General features: G+C 44.1%; 3 protein-coding genes and 2 non-coding genes across 7 annotated transcripts in view; 3 read left to right on the forward strand and 2 right to left on the reverse strand.

Annotated features, from left to right (window-relative positions):
• Positions 1 to 20,971, forward strand: part of LOC118406008 (kelch-like protein 42) — a 266,342-nt gene that overhangs the window by 199,300 nt on the left and 46,071 nt on the right. The window lies entirely within an intron of this gene.
• On the reverse strand, positions 708 to 10,883 carry LOC118405940 (zinc finger CCCH domain-containing protein 13-like). 3 transcript variants are annotated; one of them, XM_035805809.1, is made up of 13 exons: positions 9,757 to 10,883; positions 7,508 to 7,734; positions 7,050 to 7,168; positions 6,583 to 6,708; positions 6,058 to 6,269; positions 5,675 to 5,763; positions 4,792 to 4,924; positions 4,285 to 4,364; positions 3,566 to 3,794; positions 2,825 to 3,112; positions 2,220 to 2,480; positions 1,713 to 1,857; positions 708 to 1,224 (listed from the first exon to the last, which is right to left on the reverse strand). In XM_035805809.1, the coding sequence occupies exons 1-13, from the start codon at positions 10,668 to 10,670 to the stop codon at positions 1,054 to 1,056; spliced, it is 2,994 nt and encodes a 997-aa protein (XP_035661702.1). In that variant the 5' UTR covers positions 10,671 to 10,883; the 3' UTR covers positions 708 to 1,053. The 3 variants fall into 3 exon arrangements, with proteins under 3 accessions (XP_035661702.1, XP_035661695.1, XP_035661689.1); XM_035805802.1 differs by having other exon boundaries at positions 2,220 to 2,483; positions 4,792 to 4,921; positions 9,757 to 10,882; XM_035805796.1 differs by having other exon boundaries at positions 2,220 to 2,483; positions 9,757 to 10,881.
• Trnal-cag lies at positions 4,001 to 4,084 on the forward strand. The gene has a single exon. It is a non-coding gene; the product is annotated as a tRNA-Leu (tRNA).
• On the forward strand, positions 5,392 to 5,475 carry Trnal-cag. Its single transcript has one exon. It is a non-coding gene; the product is annotated as a tRNA-Leu (tRNA).
• Positions 13,815 to 18,645, reverse strand: LOC118409107. Its single transcript, XM_035809972.1, has 3 exons — positions 18,601 to 18,645; positions 16,753 to 17,908; positions 13,815 to 14,996 (listed from the first exon to the last, which is right to left on the reverse strand). Exons 1-3 carry the CDS (start codon positions 18,643 to 18,645, stop codon positions 13,939 to 13,941), a joined length of 2,259 nt encoding a protein of 752 aa, XP_035665865.1. The 3' UTR covers positions 13,815 to 13,938.

Raw genomic sequence — 20,971 nt, forward strand, 5'->3', positions numbered from 1 at the left:
CTCCTTCAATGCTGACGTGAGGCGTTCTGCAAACTGAAGCCGGGCCCGATTTGTCTAATATCCATGTTTGTTTTTGCTCTCTTAAGGTATGTGGTATTTGGTGAAATTGACCTTTTACTGTTGTTTCGTTTGGCTTTTATTTGGTATTTGCTGTTTTTTTTAGAATATCTTTATGTACTTAGTTTTTATTTACTTATTTCCTATAGTTCAAAGCTTGTTTTTAACTGTACGCGGGAGGTGTAGGCCCTGTAAAGGACGTATAATCCTGTTGCCCACACCTCTCAGATCTTTTCTTTGAATCTTAATAAATGAATAGATAAATGAAAAGCCTTAAAAACAGAGTTAAACATTGCCCGGGACCCTACATCTGCTTGGAGATAAGATCGTGCTAATCGGGCGAGTCTATTCTAGAAAAGGGATCTAAGACAGAATATCCAGAATATCTTATAAGTGACATAAAAAGATAATTAGAAATGGAGAGAGGAAAAGGGAGAGACAGTAAATAATTCTTCATACGTCACAGATATGGTTTCTCACATAGTCATTGTGATGAAATTTACACTGTGGAACTACTATGTTAATTGTTACAACTAGACGAGAACAAACAATGTCAACGATGTAGTTTATCGAACACTCGGACATATCATACTGTATAGTACTGTTAGTGCAAGACATCCAGAAATGAATACGCCACGGATATCAGCAAGTGTAAATGTGTAATTTTTATTCCAAAGTACATATCTGGGTACTTTCTTGACATTATGCCAGTTTTCGCCTCTACAATGCTTTCGTTTCCGTTTTTTTAGACATTCGGGGGTTGTTCATTGATCAGAATGGTACTTAATATATAGGTAGATGTCAGCAAAGCAAAGAAAAATTTCGATTATTGCAACCTACGGGCTTTCTTGAGTGCTTTTCTTGATAATATGCTTATTACTTAAATGTGATAATATTCTAGTCCGGTTCTTTGTCTTGGCAATTGCAGTTCAAAGATCCTTGGACAATGAATTCTACCGACACAGAGAAACTTCCAAGCTCGTACATTGCTGGTTTCTAGATTTCCGTCTCTGCGGTCATGATGTCCCAGATCTGCCTGTCGGCCAGCTGCGCATGCGTCTGGTGAGGGGACATCATGACGTGTCCGAGGTCCCACGGACTGGTCAGCAGCTCCACGGTCAGACAAAACCCGGTCAGCTGGGACAGGATGTGGCCATCTGCCAACACCTGTCGGGGGAGGGGTCAGCGGTCAGTTACTTGCATTTTACTTTATTGCCTAATAATTATGCACAGTTCATCTACTTGTACATGACTACAGTTCAATACGACTGATCTACTTACTGCAAGATTGTGTAGTATAGAGGACGTCTTTGGTAGTATGGGATGAGAACGGGGATTTACAAGCATGGGAGGAATTTCTAATGAAAGGGCATTTTTTCAATATATTTATACCATGCATGGGTTGTCATCACATACTACTAAGTATGTATTTTATGTAAGTTAAACTTTGAAGAACATTAAGAGGAGAAAGACGACCTGCTGACTTATTCGCTGTCTTTTGTAATATCAATAGTATAAGAGATACCGCAATTTAGGTATCACCAAAAAGTGTAATTGCCATCCTCGTTTCTATGGTATATTCCCACAGAAAAATCGGCAAGACTACATTTTTGTGGGTCCACTGTATGAGGCTGTTCATGTAATGTGGAACGTACCGTCCAATGCTGCCCCTCCCTCTTGGACGGGGAGCAGACCACGACAGGTGTTCCCGGATCCCCCATGTCGCCCTTCACCGTCAGGACGTAGTTTGTTGCCTTGTTGACGATCGCGCCCGTGATGTAGTACCACATCTGACTGTCACTGCATGGAGAAGAAGAGAGTTACTTATTAGGTTAGTAAGGGGAATATGAATATAACAATGTCCAGAAAAGACAGTGGACTAAAAAAATCGTTTACAGAATGCATTTGCAAGATGATTAGTGCTAATGACTACGACACCACACCAATGGCACCAGGATACAACAGTTCCTGATAACGTAATTAAGGACATCACGATTGTACAGCCCGGCCGGTCCCCGGCCGCGGATTGGAAGTGTAAACCCTAGCCTAAACCCCCTCTATTCTATTCTATTCTATTCTATTCTATTCTATTCTATTCTATTCTATTCTATTCTATTCTATTCTATTCTATTCTATTCTATTCTATTCTATTCCATTCTTACCTGCGCTCCTGTCTCTCCGCCATCACTACACTAGCGCCGTGTTTGAACTTCCAGCTAGCGGCCGAGGGAGTCGGGCTGACGTCCCCACCCCCGGGAACCCAGGTATCCCCACCGCCTGGGGGTAGGATATCCAGGGCGTGGCCTGTGGATCTGCAGACGATACTGAAGTAGCTGTCCTCCAACCACTTCCCCGTCAGGTGCGGCACAAACGTGCTGGGACCCGCAGCCGGACGGTCGTCTTCCTCGTCTTCAACTTTCAAACTACTGAGAAGCGAAATGTGCAGCTATGTACTCATTTCTGACATAAAGGTATGATAAATATGACAAAATTGTAGGACACTGCCACCACAGCATCTCCTCATACGTATTGTTACATAAATGTACAAAAAAAGGTTTAATGTATTTTCCAAAAAAAGGATTGGACTCATTGAAACGGGACGAGGGCCGTTACAGACTATAGTCCACAGTCTTTGACCCCATGAAAGGTCACAAGGTTATATCGCACAGCAAATAAGATAGCTGATGGAATTTCGTTGAGTACAGTCCCTGTGTTAAAAGCATATAATGCTGTTATGACAAATGTATTGTATAATCATAGTAAATACCATGGCAGAGTCTCGGACGATCGCAATTTTTCTGAAATCTCTCGCAAATGAAACAGTGGTTGTTGTTTGTGGAAAACTTGATCATCGTCTTCTTCACCAGAGTCTTCTACTTGTGGTTCTAGTAGTTGTGGCTGCTGAGGGTGCTGTACCCTGTACCCGCCCAGAAGGTACCGGATGTGATCGTGTCCTCTCGGGGCCATCACGGGCTGGGGAGGGGCTACCTCTGCTGCAGTAGCCGGGAGAGAACAACGCCTGGTGGCTGTCCGTGTTCTCGGCGACAACAGCGTTCTACAAGGGAAATGGAAGTAGGTAAAGCAGTCAGCCTGAATTGAGGCATTACGCTTTCTTCCTACCAGCTAAAAGTGGAAGTGAAATGTAGCTTGGCTACGGCTCGCGTTTTCAGTCAAGTCACCCCTACTCTTCTCGGTATTAAATTAAGTGTGTTGGGTTCTTTTGACGCGAAGAGGGTTGACGTCTGAGGCTAATTCCAGAAGATACACTTGGCCGGCAGTGTTACGCTTCATCTGAAAGGAATAATGTAACCCCTTACACTGTGCCGGAGTGGGGTTCTAACCTCTCCTTTCTAGCTAGTATAAAAAAATTCATTCGGTGTGGGCAATGGGTGCAAGACAACAAACAACATATCATTTAATCCCGTCTAGCGACAAGCACACTAAGTTATTTCTCTACATTTAACAGTTTTGCTTTCAAAAAAGTAGTAGAAGTGAAGAAGCAACTAACGCCCAGTCCGTGACGGGGTCTCTTTTGGCGGGAGAGGTCATTGTGTGCACTCTGTCGTTTGATGACGTAACCATGGCGACGGCTGAGGTACTTTCTGTAGGCTGTGGTGTTCTTGGCGGTGAAACATGGCTGGTGTCATCAGCGGTCACTGCGGGCCACTGGTCATGTAGATGGTTTAATGGGCTCTTTGGTGTCCAGAAGTCAGTCAGACTGTAATCTGTTTCTTCGTCTGGAAATTTGAAAGATAAAGTAATTATTGCCATGTCATATTGTTAAAAAAAGCTGTACAAGTACAATTAATATGTAAGCAATGACGTCTAGGGAGCCTGTAGAATTGCAACTGCGTGTAGCTGGTTTCTTTTATTGATCCTGTACGCATACTTACTTGTATGTAGACCCGACAGGATGGGACTACAGAATGTGTTACGCAACTCAGTCAGGATGGCCGAGCGGTCTAAGGCGCTGCGTTCAGGTCGCAGTCTGGTTCTCCAGGCGTGGGTTCGAATCCCACTTCTGACAAGTTTTTTTTTTCTTTGATCAACAAATCCCATATAAAATATTTTGATGAAGAATAGATCAATTCCGTAGTTCGATGTACAACCACCTTCTTTTTAAGGATTGATTTTGTTTCACAACCAGGCATAGTTTTTTTTTATAAAATAACATTCTCTGCTACCCGCCTTAAAAAGAGAGTGCTATGGGCCTTTGTTTATACACACCTGTATTGCTTGCTGTATTCCTTTGGGTGTAGTTTGCACTGTCTGCCCGTTCTTGTGGAATGATATCAGGTGGGTGGCATCTAAAACAGGAACGTATAATGTGCTTGACGTCAGATATGTTTTCAAATCGAACAAAGAAATGTTATATGACAGGGCAATAGTTTGTCCACAACTAGTTCCGCCAATGGTAAGACAACAACACCGCAGCTTTGACTTTTTTAATCCGTTAGATGTCGATAATAACAAGACTTAATTGGAGGAAATTAAAGAATTTGCATGTACAGACACAGCAGTTTATGTACAGGTGCAGACCAATTAACTGGAAGTTATATCATTTGCCAACTGTCTTTTGTATTGGTGAATTGCCATCCATGTAACAGGATTTACAAATTTCAAACCTCAAAACAAAAATATGTATAACATTTCCTAAAATTATCCTTTTGAGACAGGTGCTAGATAACTAGATAACACAGTCTGCTAGAAGATGCCGGAATAGATAGACCGTACGTGTTTTGCTCGAAGACTGTGATGATATCCCGCTCTGAAGGCGACAGCTTCTCTCCGTCAGTGATTTCCTCATCTATGACGTCATCCTTTTCGGTAGTCTCCACCTCTTTATGCTCGCCAATGATGGGGGCTACTGGAATTGGAAGACAACAAACATATAAAAACACAAATGTAGTAAATAAACGTCTTGTGATAACGATCGAAATACGATGGTTGGTGTCGTTGATATAATTGAAGGGGCCCTTTTATAATACTACGGTTATACGTGTGGTGATGGATATTGCTGACAATGATGCATCTTAATGCAAAAATTATGGATCATGTTGTTCATCGCAAGAAGAAATTATTCTTGTTATGATCACGTGAATGTAGATTGCAAAGTACCATCAGAGTATTGAAGAAAAAAAAAAACGCTATTAAATGTGGGCGGGTCGCACAAGCGGCAGCCGAGCTCACTGCTACGAATCAAATTCTGTGGATCCAAAGGTCGGAGGTTCGAACCCTGCTCGGTACGCGGCTGTTTGGGGTTGCATTCGTCCTTTCAGATGGCGACGTAAAGCGAGCAGTCATCTGTATCTGTTTTCCATCCTCCTATGCAACGTCAGGATGGCCGAGCGGTCTAAGGCGCTGCGTTCAGGTCGCAGTCTGGTTCTCCAGGCGTGGGTTCGAATCCCACTTCTGACAAAGTGTGTTTTTGATTTTACTCTCTTCCACATATCCCTAATCAGAAGGGTCGAGGTGACCATGGACTCGGTGTGGCTTGGCTGTAAATCCGTATTGGGCCACGTTCCAATTGACATTGCCCGTTTACGAAACAGACACGAGCTGTATGGGTGGCCAGTGCACTAGATGTAGCTATATGGAAAACGCGTCCGGTACTTACCAATGGGCGAAGTAGACGCATCTCTGCAGAACACCTCATTGGTCTGTTTCTTGTGAGGAGGTGACAACATGGCTGACAGAGAATCTAGTCTGAGATATAAATTTAAAAAATTATGCTTTCAAAATTTGACCGGAAAGTTAATAAGACGTACAACGTGTGCAAAATGTACTTTGGAAAACGCTTGGTTTCACGGACAATACGTAATTGATTTAAAAAATGCTAGGACTATTAGAGTCAATTCCAAACGTTCATTTTCAATTGTTTGAATAATTTAAAACTATTGTGAATGAACTATTCCTTTACTTGAAATAGCTCAAACTTATTACAAATATTATTCAAAAACCCTCTGGGTAAATTGGAATGGACTATGATACATTACACACCTGTGTGGGTCACCTTCCAGGAGTTTCTTGTAAGCATCAACGTCCCTCTTCAGCGCCAGGTTAACGTTGTGGCTGTTGATGTGCTGTTCGATCATCTCGTCTCGAAGTCTCGCGAGGTTTTTCTCCAGTTCAGAAATGGTGGTCTCGTACTTCTCCGACTGCGCGTGGAGACTTGTCTCGGCCTCCCGAAGTTTTTCCTCAATCTTTTCATTCTTGAGAATGAAAAGAAAATACGTACTCTGTTTTGCGCGCTTGACTGACATCAGCTTTTTAGCATATGTTCAATATGGAATGTTAAAGACTATAATTGATGACGACATTAAGACTAGTTTGAATGATCGAGGCGGTGGGTACTATAAATTTTCTCTAACTTTTGCTCCACTGCTCAACAAATCATGTGTTCTAAAACCTTTGTGTATATAGGCGTTGAAGGACGTCGTAGAAATGGATATCTAAAAAAAAAAAGATAAATTCTAAGGCTTTGAATAAGGCATAATTGCCAATTACGAAAAGGGCCTTTCTTACCTGGACTTTAAGTTCTCGTTTCTCCTTTTTCAGTGAATCCACCTCAGCCCTGTGTTTCCTGATCTTGGCCGTGGCATCTTCCAGTTTCTTATGATTGACATTGATTGTGGACGACAGCGTGTCCATCTGGAGGGTAGGTAATATTATTTTTTTAAATAAAATGTATTGTAGCTGATGTGAGTCCCCTCACTTCGGCCCAACGGGCTCTCAAATTAGTCCAATGAAGGTTTGAAACTCCAGGTCGTAGGTGCGAACCCTGATTGGGCACGATTAGGAGGGGCTGCTTTCGCCCTTTTGGATGGGGATGTGAAGCAGGTGCACGTGGCCCGATGTATGGATGTTAAAGTTCCAGGGTTCACGAAAGTTCCGTGAGTAGTGAACAATTAACAACAATGGGTACCAAATATGTATTATGCATAAAAATGATACCAAAAAAAAAATACGCGTAGTACACATATCATGTTCACCTGTGACTTATAGAAGGCCTCTGCCTCCTGGACTTTCTGTTGTGCCATGGTGTCGTATTCCTCTCGAATCTCTTGCAGAGCGTCCGCCATGTCCGCCGCGAACCTGTCATAGTTCTCACCTATAACAACAACAAAAAAGATACTAGTAATACAATCGTCTCAATCGATGCTAAGCATGATACTTTTTATGTAACAAACTATAGAAGTATTCCAATGTCACGCTACGCCTCGCGTATTCAGCAAAGCTCACCGAGTCACCCTTATTCTGCGGAGGTTTGTCGCCTGTCGCAGTGAAGGTTCCAAATATACGGGCCACAAAAGGGTGAATAGCAATAAGAGGGACCCATTACGTTGAGTTACACTACCACTCAAAGCGTCCAGGTGTTCAAAAACTGTTGTGTCGCTAGGGCCATGTAACCAGAAGAAACACTATTGACGTTATGATAATTGCCTCTTACCTGCCCCATTCTGAATGGGTTGAAGAGATTCACGAAGCTGTGTTCTGGCTTCCTTCAGCTCCTCCCTCAGCTTGGCCACCTCCGCTTCAAAGTTCTGCGCCGTGTCTTGTAGACGCCGCATTTTCAGCTGCGCTTCCTGTGTCTCCCGCCTGGCGTCGTACAGGTCCCGTTCTCTCTCCAGCAGTTTCGTTTCGCACTCTTTCCGACTTCTCTCCTCTGCCTCCCATCTGTAAGATTGGACCGACAAAGAGATCGACGGTTTTACAATACAAATTTGTGCTGTACTGTAGTTACAATTCATCTACGGCGAGTGGTACAGAGCTGGTGGTAAGAGAAAAACTCACAACACTAGAGAGGACGCCAGAACACGCCAAACGTCTGCTTGGAGATTACAAAAGGCCCCTCAAAAGCGGCTACCTCCAAGCAGATGTAGGGTGCGGCTCAGTGTTTTACGCGTGTTGTAAATGCTTTTAATGTTATAAGTTTTTCCAGGAGGAAGTTGAAGGTGTAAATAACGCAGACCACGAGAAACTTCAGAAAGGCGCATAAAACTATGAAAAACAATAAGCTGGACCCTACATCTGCTTGGAGATCGGCTTACCATTGTGTGACCATCTGCAGTTTTCAGCGACAGTGTTTTTAAAGGCCAGTGGCAGTTGTTACGACTTTAATGACAAATATACACGTACGCTTTGTATTTTTCTTATCAAAGTATTTATCTTGCAAGGACATATAAAGCCACGCCCAAAAACATAATTCCAGGTAAAACATAAGTGCAATACAATCTATAATGACCCTGAGGTTTGCGTGAGTGTGTGTGTTTATATAAGAATTTCTATTTTTTTCAAGGCGCAATTTTCATGAGGTATAAATTGTACCTTCCTAAATATGGACGACGATGTTGCATGTCAGGGGATGTGCATGTGGGTCCCTTCAACGTTTTGCGCTACATTCGTTTGCGCTATGGACCGACGGCGCATTACGCTAAATTCGGGAAAGCAATTGCGCAATTACTCAAAATGAGGCCATCAAACTACGGATTGTGGGGGTACGAAAATACTTGTCCTTCCAATTACAGGAATCTAAGTCTTTTAAAGGGACATGCAGGCCCCCCATAGCTTCTCACCACGGTGGTCTCTGTCGTCTGGTGACAAAACGTAAACATACTTCCCATAGACAGATGAAAATCCCTTGAGACCTCTTTTGTCATGTATTTCGCCCTCATGACAATTCCCCAGGCATGTTAACGTTAGCTATAGAAATAAACGCACTGCCAGTTTCCCACGTGGCCATCAGTTGTATTCGATAGGCGACCACCTGACTGTATATTGTTCTATGGTATTGTTAAACCTGTCTCTCTCCAAAAACCTATTCAAGTTTACACGGCAGAAAATTGATCGACCAATGAGTCTGTGGTCTCTAGATGGCATTTTCGGTAGTTTAAGACGCCCTGTGTTCTCTATAGATCGCCGCGTGATGTTTATACCCCCCTCACATTAGGCGAAAATCGATCGGACGACGAGTCTGTGAGCTCTAAATTACGAGGAGGTATGACCCTGACGAGAAGGGGGAACAGACTCGTCGTCCGATCGATTTTCGCCTAATGTGAGGGGGGTTGGCCGATGTTCACAGGTCAAAGAAACTTCCTCCCAATTCAGAGCACATTTTTTCGTGAATTTGGCGATTCAGACCTTCTTGCGATCAACAAAAGCGACCGAATATTGTCAACTGTGTGACCGGAACGACATATGTTTGATGATTGTTGCCATACATTGTGCCGTGCACAATTGTCAAGTACGCCCCACATTATTTCATTAATTCATCAGCGTTGAAATAATATCTATTTCAAGACTTTTCTATCCGAAATCCACAATGATAACAAAGTTGTGAATGCAACGACCAATCTCTAAAAATCCGCACAGTTGTCGCGAGGACACCTGTGCATCGCTGCCATAAATATAATGTCCTTTATAGAGCATGCAAACTTGTCGGGTGGGTATTTTTCTGCTGTGTGGCGACGACTTATCGTGCACGTTGTGTGATATAGTAGAGACAGCTTTACTATTATCCTCCAGCGGTAGGGAAATTAAAAAGCGGTATAAACCTACCCAACAAAAGACGCCTTGGTTCTAGTGAGTAATGCCTGTCTTCCTCTGAGATAATGAGCGGATGAAACATGTAAACTGTAAGATCGCCCGGGGGCGTTCTCATGTACAAGTGAATAGAACACATAATGTCGGGATTCTTACCTCGTTTTGTACTCCTGGGCGGCTGCTTCCCACCTGCTTATGGTTAATTCCAAACTTTCCCTGACTTCGGGCATGAGTCTTCCCCTCTTCAAGGTGCTAAATTTCACCCTCTGCTCGCCTTCCTCCCAGGTGTCAAACATGTGAGAGATGTCTTCGCCTTCTCCGGCTGTGTCTTGAAGATGGGTCTGTAATACTCTATTTCTGTCTTCCAAAACGCGGATCCTTTCGGACAAGTGACGGTTTAGTCTCTCGAGATCCTCTTTGTCCTGAAACTTGTCCGGTTCTATTTGCTGTTGTGTGGAACCCTCGGGAAAAGGGACTGTGTGTCTTCTGTGAAAGGGGCTGCTTAGTTCCGCATCGTCTTGGTTGGACTCCACTCCGGAGTCTTGGCTGCTCGTCTTAGAATGAGCCGTGTGTCTTCGGTAGAAATTATCCCGTCTTGAAGGATCGTAGGTAGCGTAGTGGACATCAGTGTTTGTCTCTGCAGACACGGAGTGTTGACTGCGGGGCTCCGCTGAGTCAGTAAGGCCAGACAGCGGCACATCTGCTATCGGAACCTGGTAATTATGGCCGGGATGGCTTCTCGGCGACCGCGACCCCCTTCGGGCCTGACTGTCTGCTGCCGCCGTACGCACGTCTGTCGCCGGTTGACGCAGTCTCGAAGAAATCTCTCCAAGTCTGTCGGCGAATTTTGGTTTCCGACTGATGTGTTGTTCCCGAGAGTAGTGGTCAAGATCCCGCTCCGTTTGCGGATCGCCCGTCGGTGGATTTCCAGCGTAATAGCTTCCGTAAACATCGCAGGTGTCCTCGGTCCACACCGGCTCCGCTCGAAACGTGTCCATGGCAGGCTTTTTCCGCGCTGAGGGCACGTCCACCCCTCCGGCCCAAGAGTCTCTTTTCCTTTCCCTTTCCATACCCAGCGCACAGAAACGGGAACCCGACTGAAAAGCTGAAAACAGATGTTTGCTGCGCGATCCTCTCACAGTTTCAGTCTCTCTTTGTGTGCAACACTATTGTTGTGAATCCGGCCTAATAGCAGGTGAGTGTTTGTTATGACATCACCACCGCAGGGAAGGCAGCAGAAGAAAAAAAGTGGGCAATAAAATATTCGACCGATGCGTTCAAACGTTTCTTGATTGTCTGCACTATGTACACACTCAGATAAAACAAAGTATACAAACCATCAGAATGTGCACAAGGGTTAAATGATTCACACTGACTGCCAGGATTTTACCGGAGTTTATTTGTCACCACGTTTTGCCGCGCTCACGGAATGCCGATGTGGCGGGGGCGACATACCTGACATGCTACTCACCGGCGTAGCTTGGACAACCCTCCGTCCCACTCGACCCCTCACGCCCACTGACCACCTGCAAACGGGGACGTCCAGGAAAATGACCCCCATTGTGCCGGGGAGGTCCTCGTATTTCTAGTCCCAAGAAGGTCAAGTTAACTTCACAGAATCTAGGACGCAAATTTAGTACAGATGGTATGTTGTGTAGTCGATCTTCCGATGTGTCAAGGACAATCGGCTAGGGACATATTCCACATACTTCAACTGTTTGAAAAGAGATGGATCCTTTGATACGATCCCACAACAAGCCCCCAGAAGTTCCTGTATACATTAAAGCCGGCTATTGTCCCTGTGCAAGGGAACATGACAAATCTTGTTGAGTGACCCTTCAACACGAGTTTACTTTGTGTCAAAAGTAAAGCCATTGTGGATCAATGCTGATGTGTATACAGGATAGTATGACCATATATGGGAACGGAAAATTAAAGAAAATAAGGGAACTTTTAACACTGCGTTAAAAACGATCATTTTTAGTTTTCATATTTGCACTAGCTATTAAATGTCATTCTGTGTAAAAGAAAATGCCAAGATCTGAATACAGAATGTTGCGTTATTGGTAGCGGTTCTCTGTGCGACAGTCGAAAGAAATACCGGCCACTATTTATCCCCCGACCAAAACCTCTCAGAAATAAGTTCAGAGGAGACAGAGCTGGTCGCTAATCAGACATGACTGTCCAGGTCACGGGGTCAATGAAAGAAGGTACCAAGTCCGGCACGGGGTGGGTGGAGTGGGTGTTTTTTTTTTTTTTTTGGTCTGCCTGTTTCTCTTTGTTTTCGCAGTTCGATATATGTTCAGTGTAATATAACCAGCTGCTGTCGCGCCGCGTGCCTGCGAAGCTGGTGTGTTAAGCCGAATGGCGGTAATACCGGATATACAGATACAGATACAGATACCATTTGTCCACAATTAAAACCTTTACCTTGTCCTATCCCCGGGTTTTATTACTTCCTTAACTGATAGACTACAGTCAAATAAGACGTTAAGAGAAAAGTTTCACGTGGGAGTAAGAACTTTGACCCTTGTGTTTACGTCCCGTTAAAAGTGTCAGACAAACATTGATTATTCCATGCACATAAGAAATCGATTGAAAAGACCGGGGAATTTGTGTTTCAGTCCCACTTCTTTAGTACGTGTTCATTGATAAAGCAGACGCTTCAAGAACATACATATAATGACAATCATGATCTTTACAACAAATCTTGATACGTCAGCGCCCTAATATTGAGCACACACAATCTAATATTCGGACGATTTTTGAAGTCAATATCTTGTTATGTTCAATACCATAACATTGCATAGCGGTATTCAGGAGTGGATGTATCAAACGCCATTCCGTTATGGAAATGTAATATGTAACTAAAGGTGAACTCTCACTGCACTTACGTAAAGCTTGCGTCACTGCGGGTTTCGTTCACTGCGTCACTGTTTTGTTATTTTCTCCGATTTTTTTTATAATTTAGATATTGCCTTATACGTTAAAGCATGACTTAGAAGACGACAAAATACACAAAAAGTAAGAAAATTCGTTCTTTATCTCTGAAATTCGCGGAGTATCTTTCGAATTCCGCAGTGACGCAAGCGCGACACAAGTGCAGAGAGAGTGCAGCGTAATGGAGAAAACATTTTCCCTCGAAACTTAAGAAAAATAGTTAATGATTGCTGAGTATACAACGTTATACAACAATATTTGCTAATACCCCTGATCAATAGTCTACACTTGACGAATACAAGCATTATGCGGAAAAGACATCCGGCTTAACATCTACAAGCAGCAGAGGCCAAAGAAAGAGACCCCCCCCCCCTGCAAACACATTTCAGAACCCAATTACAACAACATGAAGAGGTCTAACGTTAATACCAACATGAAATCATTTTCTAGCACGTTTCAAACGATAGCACCCCCCCTTTAGGGACATTGACTCAATATCAGGTTTTGCGTGCGGCTACAGGTTTTGTCGACACAGAAAATCTGTGGTCAAAGACGCAAATAACATGCAATTATATATCACTTATATACACTTTGTATATACAGCATTTACATATTTTATGATATTATCATATAAATAACCCAGTTCTATGAACCCACAGTGCTAAAGTAAGCTTACTTAACACGTTAAATACCGGTCACTGGGCATAGCAGTGACGGATACACAAAGGTAACCGTCAGCGTACAGGAATATGCACTTATGCCGTGACGTTTTTGACAAGAGAACTACGCAAATGGTTGGAAATCTTAGACAGGAATTATCAACCCGTTCCAATGAACGAATTTGACTGATTTTCAGTTTTTAGTACAGCCATTTTTACACTGTGTTTATACCAACTATGTGTTAAACACTAAATGCATCAATTTATAGGTCTCTAAAAAAGTTTTAACTCTTTACAGTAAACGATTAGAAATCAAACTCCTTCCGACTACAGAGGTATTCTTTCAGGTGGAACTGGTGAAGTGCCATGATATTAGAAAGCGTTGTTCCTATCTTACACAGCTTGTTAACTACGTAGGAAAATGTTTCTAAGGCATTTTGAATTGCTCTTTAGTTGATGTAAGGGATGTCCAATGCCTCGACGAAGCGCCTCCTGTGTAAGTAGAGCTCATGAAAGGCGATCAAGATGTTCAGTGAAGTATGCATGGCCAAGGCAGCATCGGATCCATAGCCAGGGGGAAAAGATGGCACCCCTTGCATCGGTAGGACCCTAACGGAACTGAACTCGAATCCCAGTCACAATCATGGCTAAGACGGATCCAACTTGACCGTCGACGTCAACTTGCCATGGGTAATGAGCTGGATTTTGCCTATTGCGGTGCAAGTCTTCTTTCCCGCGTTTACAGCGATGTAGTCTCACTGTCCATGCTCTCCACACTCCCAACAACCGTCTCGACATCACAATTCCCGCCAACCTTCTCAGCGTCGTCTGCGCCGCCCTCGGGAGAACTTCCCGCCATTTCCTGGTTCTCGACTTTATCCTCGCCCACTTTCTCGATGCTTCTCGAGATCAGGTCGAAGATCAAGGCCAGAAATGCGAGTCCGAGAAGAATCCACAGCACTATCAGCAGCGAGTAGACGATAGAGTAGTTTATGTCTCTCCTTTCTCCGATTAGGTAGTCCCCGAACCCTACGGTGCTGAGAGAAACGAACATGAAGTACAGAGCGTCCAGGTACACCCATTCCTCAACGATCGACACAGTTAACGCGGGGAGGAGGACGAAGACGACCAAACCAAGGACTACAAGCCCTGTCGTGACCACCAAGCCCACAGTCTCGTTATTCCAGGAGGGTTTGAACTGGTGGATTTTGTGGGTGAGACGTATGGCCACGCCGCCTAACCCGTGAGCTATCTTCCCGAGGAGAACCGCTGTCAGGGGAATCCCTAGCAGCCCGTACAGGACACAGAACACCCGTCCTCCGGGTGTCACCGGCGCCATGCTCCCGTATCCAATGGTGGTCAGGAGCGTCACGCTGAACTGGATGGCTCCCCAAAAGCTCCACCGCGGCGGAGCGTTATTTTCCGGCGTGCTCCGTGGATCTAACCCTCTATCTATCGCCAAGGAGACGACGTCGACTATGTTGTTTATCTCGTCCAGAGACAGGACGACCATGGGCAAATGTTCTAAATGGACGCAGGTGCCGTTATTCTCGCTCAGGTTTGCCAGCTTCAAGATCACACTGGCCTCGATGTATGCTAGAATCTCTCGAATGCTTTTCTGTGGGACGCAACAGGGACTGTCACTTTCGGAGGAGCCCTCGATGTTGTCAGCGGTGTAATTCCCGATGGCGCAGAGGCTGGCTAGCTCACTCGTGTTACCCGTCAACGTTTCCTGTAGGGTAAAAACTTCCTCTCGCATGCGCGTCTCCTCGGATTCTTCCAACAAGTGGAAAACACCTCCCCCGAGAAGGAGATACAGAAGAAATACTACCAACAAGGCGACAACCTTTCTTCCAGACATCTTGGGATATCCTTTGGGTTGGATGGCGAAGGAAACCTATGGTGAACTTGATCGTAAAATTGAAGTAAACGGGGGTACTTGGCTCTATTCTATGGTAAAAGCACGTTTGCACGCAATGGTTGAAATAAAAGCTGGAATTGACAAGCTGTGTAACTCGTGATGTCCCAACGGGCTTTGATAATATTAACCCAGGACAAACAATTGACCTGAGTCAGTTGTTTGTCTGTCTTGATAAGATTCAAAGCAACATTATGAAAACAAATATTGGGAATGAAACACCAGGCTAAGAAAATGATCTACAATGTCCTTCTAACAGTTAGAACAGAAGTCTTGCTAACAGAATAAGTCTTGCTAACAATGATCTCCTAACGTAACACCATGTCACCCCTAGCACACACGACAGGTACAGTGTGTATGTTCTGAATAAGCCTCGCGTCAGCGCCTGTACCCAAGTACGTCATAAACACTTGGAGTTACCCACGATTTTCACATGGAGATTGAACAACCGCACGGTCTTGAACTCGGTTATATTCGCCGCAAAATTATTTTTCATTGTGTTGGTGGCAATTTTATCGAGGCTAGGACAGAACCGAACATCAAGACATAAATCGATATCTTTTCTCGTCACAACAGAGCGGACTTTTTCACTCACGAATGTTTGTGTATTGATAGTGTTCAGCACCAAGGACAGGCATGTTTGTGTGTGTGTGTGTGTGAATTGTGTTCAGCACCAAGGACAGGCATGCCTGTCTGTGTGTGAATGATGTTCAGCACCAAGGACAGGTGTATTTGTGTGTTAATAGTGTTCGGCACAAGGGACAGGCATGTCTATATGTCAATGGTATTCAGCACCAAGGACAGACATGTTAATCTGCGTGTGAATTGTGTTCAGCGCCAGGGACAGCTGTATTTGTGTGTGAATGGTGTTCGGCACCAAGGACAGGCATGTTTGTCGTGTCTGAACGGTGTGTGGATGGTGTTCAGCACCAGAGACATGTGTGCACATCTGTGTGTGGATCGCGTCCAACACAAGAGACAATGATGATAAGGTACACAAGTCGAGGCCCAAAAAATAGTTGTGGTATTTGGGTGTCTAAAAAGGGCTTCCCATTTAACACAAGAAAACGACTCACCAGACGGATATTTAACCGACGCTTCGGTCTTCGTCAAGTTTCCTCATTCCTGATCCACTAACACGTGATTTCCACGTGACTTAAACGTGCTTTTCCGGAAACGTGAGGGTATGAATGGGTCTTACTTAATACAAATTCTCTCCACCAATTTATCATCATCATCGCAACGGTGACTTGGAATATGCAGCGCTGACTTCGAGTTAAAAGTTCTAACCCTTCCTACACCTTTCGGCGAATAGAGCTGTGCACATATTACCCTTGGTCCACACAGTTGTGCAAGCAATACAGCAGGGGGCTAGTCCTCAGGTATTGGTGTGTGTTCAACTTCCATACTCGGTACAGTGCTGATTGGTAAGCAAATAAAGCAGTGTGTTCCATTTTAAGCGTCTTGGGTATGACAACATTTCTGTGTGCGGCGCTATGATGAAACTTCGCGATTGCATCGTCTTGTGCTGGCTCCATCTGGCGAGAATCAATTGATGTAGCTATATACATGTATTTAGTTTTTGAACCACATCTGGTATCGTCATAACGATTCGTCAAACTTTTGTATACGTACTTCCGAAGTTCAATTGCGCGGAGTACCCAGGTTTCACACCATCTTTACCTTTGGGGTATTTTTTACGGTCCACGACAGAGGCTGATTTCAGAATAATTTCATCAATGCCGTTATCTTCTAGATCTTCTTCTCTCCTGCTAGCCTCACCGGCGTTCTCTGATCGTTGCTTGGTCTCCTTGCAGACATCTGCGGTGAAGACTTCCCCCCGGACATTATTATCGCCCTCCTCGGCGGTAGTCTCGACCTTGTCCGCCTCCTTGCTCTCTACCTTTCCGCTAACCTTCTCGATGCCGCCCGTGATGAGGTCGAAGACCAAGGCCAGGAAGGCGAGGCCGCAGAGAATCCAGGCGGAGATGACGATCTGGTACGCCGCCGAGTAGTTGACGTCCCTCTGGCTGGCCGCGACGTAGTCTCCGAAGCCGATGGTGCTGAGGGACACGAACATGAAGTAGAGAGACTTCAGGAAGTTCCAACCCTCGACGAGAGACACGGTCAGGGCGGGGAGTATCAGGAACACGGCTAAACCCAACGTTACGAAGAAAGCACGGACTACGTCACGGATACCTTTGGGGTTCCACTGCGGTCTGGACCGTCGGATTCTGTCAGCGATTCGGACAGCAAGGCCACTCAACCCCTGAGCTACCTTAGCCAGTAGCACAGCCGTCAGAGGGATGCCAAACGCCCCGTACATCACGCAGAACGCTTGTCCTCCCGGTGTGTACGGCGCCAGGTTCCCGTACCCTATGGTCGTAACCACCGTCAGGGAAAAGCTGCAGGCTCCGGAAAAGCTCCACTTCGGCGGTGAGTTGTTCTCCTGGGTGCTTCTCGGGTCGAGCCCGCGGTTGACCGCCAAGACGACGACGTCAATGACGGCGTCCAGTTCGTCTCCTGACAAGACGACGATCGGCGTTTCTTCAAGTCGGATGCAGGTTCCATTTTCTCCGCTCCTCTGAGACAGCTCCGCTATTCTCTGCTTGACCCGCTTCGTCACAGTAGTCTCTACCGCGTCTAGCTTCTCAGGCGGAACGCAGCACGTTACACCCAACACCCCGTCCGACGGCTCTAGCTCCGTCAGGTTCACCGCGTCAGCGGGGGTGCAGATCTGTTGAAGGTCTTCCTCTTCCTCTCCGGACACACTTCCTTGCAGCTGGAACACCTGTATTGAGGGCCAAGTGTCGCAAAATTAAACATATACATAGAACGATTTTTCTCTCACACAGAAGAGTTGAAAAAGGTCTCACACACAGACAGATTTTTCTCTCTCACACATCAGTGGAAAAAATTCGCACACATTGACAGATTTTTCTCTCTCACACAACAGTTGAAAAAGGTCGCACACATAGACAGATTTTTCTCTCTCACACAAGAGTTGAAAAAGGTCCCACACATAGACAGATTTTTAAAAGGTGACTTTTTACCCTGTGTCGTCCTATACAATTCTTCACAAATGTTATAAATGCAAGCATGTACACACGGTTTCTCAGTTCAACATGTACTCTGCTCTTCAATATAGAGGCTATAACATTCCTGACACAACAACGATTTTGGTGTTTCCGCCTCTTATTCTTACTCAGCGCTTATGTTTATGCTCACGGAACTGTATATGCAGACAAAACAATATAACGTTATGCCATCGTTGTATCAATGCATTAGTTTATGATGATAAGAGACTTGCTAATTCAAATACGTCACTTCAAAGCATCATATTATTTAAGTGAATACAGTGGCCGCTATTCAAATCCATTTCTATTTCAGCATTCAAGATACAATGGCCAGCATGACTTTGACTTTTGATCTGTTATATAGCTTATATGATTTGCTTTTTCCCAAATTGAGACACTGTCTCACTGTCCCAATGTCTCTGGAGTCATAGAATGTACGCACATATGTCATATAAGTTGTCCTTCAAAGACTCAAACTTGCACGCTCGATATCTTTCTTAGATACTCTTTCAGATCGTTCTTGCAGTCACACATAATATCTGTCAAAACAAATATCACCCCAAAACTGAGGCTGAATTTTTTCACATACACATCCAAGTCACTCACCCATGATAAGAGAGCTTAAAATGAAAAAAAAAACTGATTAAAAGATCCTTGTTCGGATGTATAAGTACGACGACTTTAAAGTTTTGGGGGTTGATTGCATTCTTCACATTGTACAGACACCAGAATATGGCGCGTAAACAAATGTGCATTTTTTTGTCTCAAATATACGCACATATCAACTCTCAAACACAAACTCAAAATATTCTTTCCCAAAGACATCATATTCTTTGATACAGCAGACATCTATTATTCTGACACACAACACTAGAATTCACTCTCACACACAGAACAAAAAATTCTTTCACTTCGAAACGCTTTCCCTGCCAACCCGGCTGGAGGAGTGAGCGATTTTTTCGTCGATATGAGAGCGTAGTAGTAGAAAAATAAATTCCTTCGGAGTAGTAGAAGAATATCTTTCTTGAGCTTTTTTAACTTCCAAAGGGCAATGAACAGTGTCATTTTCTTCAGCTTGAAATGATAAACCTTTCTAACAATGGCATTCTGTTATATAATATATATACATTTCCTCGACAATCATATTATTCCGACACACAACGCAGAAATTCTCTCTCACCCACAGGACAAAAAGTTCTCTCACCTCGGGGGCTTTCCCCGCCAACCCGGCTGGAGGAGTGAGCGATTCTTTTGGTTTGAGTGAGAGCGACATTTTGTCGATGTGAGAGACCTTTTGGAGTAGTGGTAGAATAACTTCCTTGAGTTTTCTGAACTTCCAAAGGGCAATGAACAGTGTCATTTTCTTCAGTTTCCAATAATAAACATTTTTAACAATGGCATTCTTTTATATCATAAACATTTCCTCGACAATCATATCATTCCGACACACAACGCAGAAATTCTCTCTCACTCACAGAACAAAAAGTTCTCTCACTTCGGGAGCTTTCCCCGCAAACCGGGCTGGAGGAGTGAGCGATTTTTTTTGCTTTGAGTGAGAGCGAAATTTTGTCGATGTGAGAGACCTTTCGGAGTAGTGGAAGAATAACTTCTTTGACTTTTGTTAACTTCCAATGGCCAATAAACATTGCCATTTTCTTCAGTTTGAAATGATAAACCTTTTAAACGATGATCTTCTATTATATTATAGATATTTCCTCGACAATCATATCATTAATATTCCGACACACAACGCAGAAATTTCTCTCTCACCCACAGAACAAAAAAGTTCTCTCACCTCGGGAGATTTCCCCGCTAACCCGGCTGGAGGAGTGAGCGATTTTTTTGGTCTGAGTGAGAGCGAAACTTTGTCGATGTGAGAGCGCTTTCAGAGAAGTGGAAGAATAACTTGCTTGAGTTTTCTTAACTTCCAAATGGCAATTAACAGTGTCATTTTCTTCAGTTTCCAATAATAAACCTTTCCAAAAATGACATTCTGTTATATTTTAGACATTTCCTCGACAATCATATCATCCCGACACACAACGCAGAAATTCTCTCTCACCCACAGAGCAAAAAGTTCTCTCACCTCGGAGCTTTCCCCGCCAACCCGGCTGGAGGAGTGAGCGATTTTTATTGGTCTGAGTGAGAGCGAAATTTTGTCGATGTGCGAGCGCTTTCGGAGTAGTGGAAGAATAACTTCGTTGAGGTTTATTTAATTAAAACGCACATTGAACACTGAAATTTTATTTAGTTTGCAACGATGTACATCATGAAATAATGATCGCTTATGCCAAAGATGTTGTCTCGACAATCAATATTATTCTGACACACAAGACAGAAATTCTCTCTCACCCACAGACCAAAAAGTTCTCTCACCTCGGGAGCTTTCCCACCAACCCGGCTGGAGGAGTGAGAGATTTTTTTTGGTTTGAGTGAGAGCGAAACTTTGTCGATGTGAGAGACCTTTCGGAGTAGTTGAAGAATAACTTCTTTGAGTTTTCTTAACTTCCAAAGGGCAATAAACATTGCCATTTTCTTCAGTTTGAAATGATAAACCTTTTTAACAATGATATTCTATTAAATTGAAGATATTTCCTCGACAATCATATCATTCCGACACACAACGCTGAAATTCTCTCTCACAAACAGAACAAAAAGTTCTCTCACTTCTGGAGGCTTCCCTGCCAACGCGGCTGTAGGAGTGAGCGATTTTTGGGGTTTGAGTGAGTGCGAACTTTTGTCGATGTGAGAGCGCTTTGGAGTAGGAAAGATCAACT

This window comes from Branchiostoma floridae, chromosome 2 (assembly GCF_000003815.2).
Source record: "Branchiostoma floridae strain S238N-H82 chromosome 2, Bfl_VNyyK, whole genome shotgun sequence".
In the NCBI taxonomy this organism is placed as follows: Eukaryota; Metazoa; Chordata; class Leptocardii; order Amphioxiformes; family Branchiostomatidae; genus Branchiostoma; species Branchiostoma floridae.

Bases quoted from the DNA above. Each gene is read 5' to 3' on its own strand.
- LOC118405940 (XM_035805796.1), bottom strand. From the start codon at position 10,670: ATGGAAAGGGAAAGGAAAAGAGACTCTTGGGCCGGAGGGGTGGACGTG. The intron at 7,169-7,507 runs GTAAGAGGCAAT...TTGTTGTTATAG, and splicing joins ACCCATTCAGAATGGGGCAG to GTGAGAACTATGACAGGTTC. The intron at 2,484-2,824 runs GTATTTACTATG...TTCGCTTCTCAG, and splicing joins TCGTCCGAGACTCTGCCATG to TAGTTTGAAAGTTGAAGACG.
- LOC118409107 (XM_035809972.1), bottom strand. From the start codon at position 18,645: ATGACATATGTGCGTACATTCTATGACTCCAGAGACATTGGGACA. The intron at 17,909-18,600 runs GTGAGACAGTGT...CCCTCAATACAG, and splicing joins ACTCCAGAGACATTGGGACA to GTGTTCCAGCTGCAAGGAAG. The intron at 14,997-16,752 runs GTACGTATACAA...TTCTCGGGGGAG, and splicing joins CGCGCAATTGAACTTCGGAA to GTGTTTTCCACTTGTTGGAA.